This window comes from Condylura cristata, unplaced genomic scaffold (genome assembly GCF_000260355.1).
Source record: "Condylura cristata isolate star-nosed mole 26May11 unplaced genomic scaffold, ConCri1.0 scaffold00015, whole genome shotgun sequence".
In the NCBI taxonomy this organism is placed as follows: domain Eukaryota; kingdom Metazoa; phylum Chordata; class Mammalia; order Eulipotyphla; family Talpidae; genus Condylura; species Condylura cristata.
Window position 1 is genome coordinate 7100508 of NW_004567116.1, and position 7722 is coordinate 7108229.

The 7722-nt window shown below is 35.7% G+C and overlaps 2 protein-coding genes across 2 annotated transcripts in view; both read right to left on the reverse strand.

Moving 5' to 3' along the window:
* Positions 1-1669: 1669 nt before the first annotated feature.
* Positions 1670-2623, reverse strand: LOC101622496 (olfactory receptor 5L1-like). The gene has a single exon (XM_004683512.1). It carries the CDS (start codon positions 2621-2623, stop codon positions 1670-1672), a length of 954 nt encoding a protein of 317 aa, XP_004683569.1.
* A 4660-nt stretch (positions 2624-7283) lies between these two features.
* LOC101622739 (olfactory receptor 5L1-like) overlaps positions 7284-7722 on the reverse strand; it is a 2221-nt gene continuing 1782 nt past the window's right edge. The window contains exon 2 of the mRNA XM_012725178.1: positions 7284-7569. Coding sequence (XP_012580632.1) covers positions 7284-7569 — 286 coding nt within the window. The remainder of the gene's footprint in view (positions 7570-7722) is intronic.

Consider the following 7722-nt stretch of genomic DNA (forward strand, 5'->3'; position numbering starts at 1 on the left):
TATTTATAGAAACAATGAATACCTGGCTTTTCCAGGAATACTGGGATATATACAAATGGTCATTACCTTCAAGGATTTATTTTTTAAAAGCATCAGTATGACTTCATAATGAGAGCCAGATCATTGCAGTTTTTTCTTATGTTTGAGTCCAACAAAAATAGTCTGAGACTGCCAGTTATGCCAGTTATATTTGAGACACCTGTTTTAAGCAAGTTTAAGCATTTTTTCTCAAAAAGAAAAAAAAACACACTCATTAGCTTGAACATAACCAGATATTTAATCTTGCCACATTTAAGTAGCCATTAACATGATTCTTTAAAATGTAGACAATAACAAACATGAAACCAAATTTTAAGCAAAGAGGAAGCCAAATGAAATGTTAACCTGTAGGAACGTAAGAAAGATAAATAATGATTCCATCTTTTAAAAATGGGTGTTTAAGCTAGAAAATGGAGCTTTGTATACATCAGATTCTAATAGTCTGGGATATATAAACACTAGTTTATTCAGGAAGATTATTTGCAGACATGGTTATCTTAATGCTTTTGAGATGAGAGCATTTCCTTGGGTTAACTGGGTAGACTGGAAAGTCCACACAAGACTCCTCTGAGACAGAGGCAGGAGACCATTTCTCTCTTTTCACACACACTCACACACATAATAAAGATGGAGAGGAAGGATGTTGAAAGATGCCAGCCCTGAAGGTAGCTGTGATATGACAATGAGCCAAGAAAAGCCAACATTCATCAGAAGCTGGAAGAAGTAGGAAAGATGTCCCCTGGACCTGAAGGAGTTTGGTCCTGTTGACACCTGGGTTTTAAACTCATGATTTTGATTAAAAATGCTTCACCTCCAGCACTCTAGAGAATGAGGCATATTGTTTTAGGTCACTAAATTTGTAATAGCTTATATCAAAAGGCATGGGGAGGTAAAATAATATCAGGCAGGGTAATAAAATTTTTAACAAGATGGACATTTAAAAAAATACAGTATAAAGTACATGATATATTTGTTCAATAAAGAGTCATTATATAATAAAGAAAAATTTAGAAAATAGCAATAAAAGCAGATAATTGATTCATCAATTATAATATGTATTGTGTTAAGAACTTGAGATACACTACTTAATTTTTGATAAAAGTTTATTTAAAAAGTACAGCATTATCATCTCCATTTAAAACTTTTTTTATTTAAAAACAATATAAAAATAATAAAATGGAACCAAACTGACTAAAATAATACTAAGATTTAAACATAAACACATAAGAAATTCACTCCATATATTCATGAAAAGTAAAAACCACGAAAACTTTTTTTCTACACTTAAGAAAATGGAATCTGTTTAAAAATAAGGAATGTATGCATTAAGAATGATGCAAAAAATTGTATTGCTAGAAATATATTGATGGTATCTCAAGCCAAGAAAATAAAGTCTATCAATACCACTCCCAAAACCTACTCAAAGCAGTTAGAGATTGGATAAGAGAAGTAAAAGTACTTGATGCAGTTCAGCTAACTAATAAAAAGCGCAAGCTATGGCTTAATAAGAGAAGCAAGTGGAAAACATATATAGTTACCAAATCATAAAATCCTTCCCTATTTTACTTTCCATTTATATCCTCCTAAAACAAAGTCCTCACAAAAGTCTCTTATGAAACTCTGAGAATCGCTAAGAAAATGATCTCTGGGAAACCCTTTTGGAGCTCACCACTTTTTTGAGCGCTTCTTTCACATCCTTGTTCCTCAGACTATAGATCAGGGGGTTGAGCATGGGAATCACTACGGTATAGAACACCGTGGCCACTTTGTCAGTATCTGGGTTGTTGTCAGTACTGGGCCGGCAGTAGATGAAAAGGATTGTTCCCTGGAAGACAACGATGGCTGTGAGGTGGGAGGCACAGGTGGAAAAGGCTTTGCGCCTTCCCTCTGCAGAGCGCATCCTCAGGATGGTGACGAGAATAAACAGGTAGGAGGTGAGGATGACCACAATGCTGATGATCTCATTGAATGTGGCCACTATGAACACCACGAGCTCATTTAGAGAGACGTCATGGCAGGCAAGAGTAAAGATGGGTGGTAGATCACAAAAGAAGTGGTTAATTACATTTGACCTATAGGATGGGATCTTAAGAGCTAAACACAAGTGTATCAGAGAACAAATATTCCCATAAAGGTAGCAGCCAGAAGCTAGCCCCACAGAGAGTTTCTGGGACATGGAGACCATGTATAGCAATGGGCTGCAGATGGCCAAGAAGCGGTCATAAGCCATCACGGACAACAGAAAGACTTCAGTGATTACACATGTACAAAATAAATAAAATTGCACCATGCATCCCGGGAAGGAGATGGCTTTTTCCTTGCTTAAGATACTAGCCAGCATCTTTGGCACAATTGTTGTGGAGTAGCAAAAATCCACAAAGGACAAGTGACTGAGGAAAAAGTACATGGGGGTGTGAAGTCGAGAGCTCACTCGAATTAATGCAATCATGCCCAGATTGCCCAAGACTGTACATCCATAGATGAAAAGAAACAGAAGAGGAAGAAAAACCCTGAACTCAGGTGCATCTGATAATCCAAGGAGAATGAACTCAGTCACAGCAGTACAGTTCTCCTCAATTTCCATCATAAGTCAGGTCTGGTAATCCAAACGAAGGTGCTTTATATTCCGTCTGGGAAGAAGAGAAAAAACAACACATTTATGTTAACTTCAGGAAAATATGTAAAATTGATACCAGAAACACTGTATTTAAATTGCAATTATGAAATAATTAAAATGTTCAATATTTCAGAGGATCCCAGTGATCAAAGATAATTTAAGTGCTTGTGAAAACCTACTTGATTTCTCAAATTATATCCACCACAAAGAACTCAGTGGGTAAATTCAACATAGATGTTTTGAAGGACTTTAAAATTGATAAAATAATATTCAATAATGCCACATGGAAGTCTCTCCTAGCCCTGAAAAAGGCGGTAGGTTCTGTCCACTTACAGTAACAGTAAGCATGACCCTAACAACATGTACTTTCTAGTCCTCTCAATCTGCATAAATTCTCTCAAAAGCATAAATCCTTAGCAGATGAGGTCCTGTACCATACATTTCTGGGAAAATGCAACTAGTTTCTTTGATATTAATGGTTTATATCAACTTCCCATTTGAAAATATACAGAATGATTAAAATATATATATAATGTATACTGAAAATGATCCTAATTTTCACATATCACATTAACAAACTAATGTAATTATAATGTTAGTGAAGTGGAAAGATACAACTTTTATTCACTTTTTCTGGAAAGCAATTAAGCAACATAAAACCAACAGTAAAAGCTGTATGATAATTTTACAAAAGATTATTCTTACAAAACTTTTATAGGGATTTTTAACTACATTGATAAAATTGAGAAGGCAGTGGGTGAAATTATATTGCAGCATTATTTATACTACTGACAACAAAAAAAACAGTCAAAAATAGAGTAATTGTTAAACTATAGTGCATCATATATAAAATAGTATTGTATCATGCAGTTTGAAATTACATTTTGGAGATGTTTGTTTTAAAAGGATACCTATTGTTATTCTGGTAAATACGATAGATAGGTAGATAGATAGATAGATTAATGAAGATGTATATTTAGACACATGATGCATGATAGTGGAATGCAATATCACTTTGATTTGGTTACAATTATAAAAATTAAATATTTCATTCATATTTTAAAGGATGCAGATTGAAGCTTTACAGAGTTGCCTCAAATTGTTGCTTGGAAAGGTAATTACTTTGTGAATTATAAAGAAGTGGGATCAACCATTCAGACTTGTCCTTAAAGAAAAGGTAAATGTGGCCCTCCCTGGTGGCGCAGCAGGTTAAAGCACAGCACTAAGAAGCTTAAGTCACTTCCACATGAGTTCGATCCCCGCCTGCCCAGGAGGAGATCCACAGGGCATGGCAGACCTCTCCTGACCTGCCCGCTGCTCCCCTCAGCAGTGTACTTTGATCATCTGCCTGTTCTGCTCCCCGCTCTGTCTCTGGTGAATCCTCTCACCGTCCACATCTCTGGCCTGTACCCCAGTTCTGTATGAATAAATAAATAAAATCTTAAAAAAAAAAAGGTAAATGAAAGTTGAGGTATTTTATCCGCCTTCCTGTTCAGCAGGAAAAATATACCCATGACGTCATATGGCATGTGTAATGTAAATTGAGTAGAGTCATTATGAACTGGAAAAATTGACAAATATTTTTCCATATCTTAAATATTTTTAAATGGAAATTTTGTTTTCCTAAAATTATTAATTTTTCATTTTCTGTTAAAAAAAATATTAGTTTTGGCCCTCCCTGATGGCGCAGCGGGTTAAAGCACTGCACTAAGTTGCTTAAGCCACTTCCGCATGAGTTCGATCCCCGCCTGCCCCGGAGGTGACCACATGGCAAGGCAGACCTCTCCTGACCCGCCCACTGCTCTCCTCAGCAGTGTACTTCATCGATCTGCCTGTTCTGCTCCCCACTCTGTCCCTGGTGAATCCTCTCACCCTCCGCATCTCTGGCCTGTACCCCAGTTCTGTACAAATAAATAAATAAATCTTAAAAAAAAAAATAGAAGTTTTTCTAATTCAGAGTTACAACAGGAAAATCAACTCAGATGTTCTCTGTATTATTCTAGGATGATAATAAGAAACCAGTTTATGGTAAACACAATATAAATTCCAACAACTTAGCATAAATTATTGAGCAAAAATAGTTCACATGTTACAAATCTCTATGAACTGTTGAGAAACATATGAATTCAACTCTCCAAATTAGAAAACACTTATATATCCCATACAATCATACACATTGATTTAGACTGTAATCGATGTAAAAAGATAGAAGAGGTATGGATGCAAGCCTCTATAATATTATAAAGAAACTTGCTCTAACTCCAATTTATCAACTCTTTCTAAATACTAAAAGACAAAAAAAAAAAAAAAGCATATGAAACAGTAAATGAAAGGGAATACAAGTTCTGTGAAAATATCCCCTATTGGAAAACAGATAAATTAGGTATATCTTTAAAATAACTGCTTAGTGGGGAAAAATATTCACTTTTACTTTAAAATAACCTAGGCCCAGTTCTCGCTAACAAACCTGAGCAATACACATCTCTTCTCTGGTGCTGGAATATTAGGTCTGCACTGATGCTCTCAGAGACTTGTACTGTGGTGTAAGCTCTTGGGAACTGGGTCCCTCATGTCTCAAATTCATCTTTACTCTCTATGGATTTAAAACACTTTGAAATTAAATAGATACTCCATGTGATATAAAACACAAACACTAATTGATCTCTATGGAATGCACCTTAGTTTTTAATACCCTGAATCTGTAAAGCAGTTATTTAGAATCAAGCCTACTTACTTGTACATTTCATTGAGCATTATGATGACATTCTGATGCCATCTCTGTGAGCCATACCTCATAGTGACTTTCAGAAATAACATAAATGTTTCTTATGACTAATGTCATTAACAGAGTTACCTAATATTTTGCAAGATACAGTGACTAGAGCCACACCAGAATTCTTTCAAATAAGGGGAAGAAAATAAACTCAATGGTCAGAAAACCATAAAAGAGTTTATAATTATTGGGATACCTGTGTTAACAATAATCTAAGTATATATAAACAATATTGCATTTGATTTCCACAATTAAAAGCTAAGAGAATAACTATTTTTAAGTGAATATAGGAAGGAAATTAATTTTCTGCAAAAAAGATGAACACATTAAATTAGTGGAGGAGAAGAAGAGCAAGCAGCTCACAATGGAAGTTGTGACTTGAATTTCTTCTTGCAATTACTTTCTCAAAAGCCATTAATTTGATCCCAGTCATTGCCTTTTCTCCTAAGCTATTCAATCTAAGAAAGATGGAGACTTGGTATGTGAAGATAAAATGATAACAACCCCCCCAAAGCAAATGAGTTATTATTATTGAACTTTAACTTTATTGATATTAAAAGGGTTTTAAATCACTGTACCTGCCCAAGGGGGTATGGTTCAAATTTCTGCAGAAGTATATATTCAACCCTGCCCACCCTTGGTGCCTCACCATCCTCCACCATGTTCTACTGGGTCCCCTCCTCCCTAAATCCCACCCCATAATCCTCTACTATGCTTTTCTCAATTTTACGATCAGATGTTGATTGGTTATTATTCGTTTGGTTTTGACTGACCCATTGTTCTCTTTCTCTACATTCCACATGTACATGAGGCCATCCTGGTTATCTGGTTATCATAAGTGCAAAGACTACTGCTGACATCTGTTTGTGAAGCCCATTGGTAATGCTAAAGAACCTGTAAGCGCTGGATAGTGTCCATAGCAAAAAAATTATCCAGTGCAAAATATCAGCAGTGTAGAGGTTGGAAAGTTCCATTCAATATATAATGTTTCTTACATTGAATGTTTTCTTTTTAATTTATTTTCTTCCATGCTTCATGTACTGGAACTCCATGTCTGGCAACTTTGTGCTTGTGTTTGGCTGCTTGGAGATCTCAGCCATCCTCTGGCTTTAGAAAATTTTAAAGTTTCCAGAATATCTCAATTATTATGATCTATTGGGGCAACTGTCTTTTCCAGTATTGTAGCCCCTGACCTTATACTAGAAGCCTGATATCACTGGCTTGATGAATATTCTACTAAGTGATATGATAGCTGTCATTTTCTTAATTATACTAAAGGCTTTTCAATAATGTTCTCAGAACTAACAACACCATTCTCCAAAGACTGCATAATAATTGAATTTGAGAAGAAGATTATTAGGTGAACCAAAGTATAAATTGCACGGATATAATTACATTACTAAATTATTAAAATATTCATTAACTTGGACATAAGACCTTTAATCATCAAGTTATACACAAGAAAATATAGAAAAATTGTCCCATGACAAAGACTTCAGTGATATCTTTGTAGATTCATATATATAAGCAAGAAAAGCAAAATATAATATAAACAATAAAAGCAAAATAAAATGTTTCTTCACAGTTAAAGCTGAGGGGGTAACAATTGACTATGGCTAATGATTATCGGTGTCTTGTTTATTGGTATAGTACAATAGTACACAACTGAAGGATGGAATCTACTTCTCAATCATATACAGCATTGTAAACAAATGTTGCTTCTATAAAATAAATAAACTAAGTAAACAGTTCATATCCAAAGCAGAAAAATGTTTGGCAGTGACCAAAATCTTTAACATCACATTCATTCAATGAGAAAAGGTGTCTTTGTCATCTTGTTGTTTCTTGACTTCCTTATTTGTCAGGCTGTAGATAAAGGGATTCATCACTGGCATCACCATTGTGTAAAAGAGAGATGATCCTCGTGTGCCTTTCTGAAATTGGGTGCAAAGAAGATGGTAATATGGAAACGGTGGCAGTGGTCCGGTAGGAGACACGGAGAAGGGTTTGTGGGTGTCCTCCAGCTGCATGAATCCTCAGGGTGGTCACTGAACACATGAGACTTGAGAATGATGGCAGTACCCCCTCAACTACAGGTGCCAGCAGTGACAAGGGGCAACTGACAGAGACAATAGTCGGAGCAAGAGGGGGATCTGGAGAGGAAATCACAGAAGTGATGGATTGTGTGGGCTCCAGAAAGATGATTTAACAGTGGAACTTGGGAACATCGAAGAACATATGCTCCCACTCACAGCCCCACCACTGACGCAGCACAGAGTTTCTGGCCTGGTAA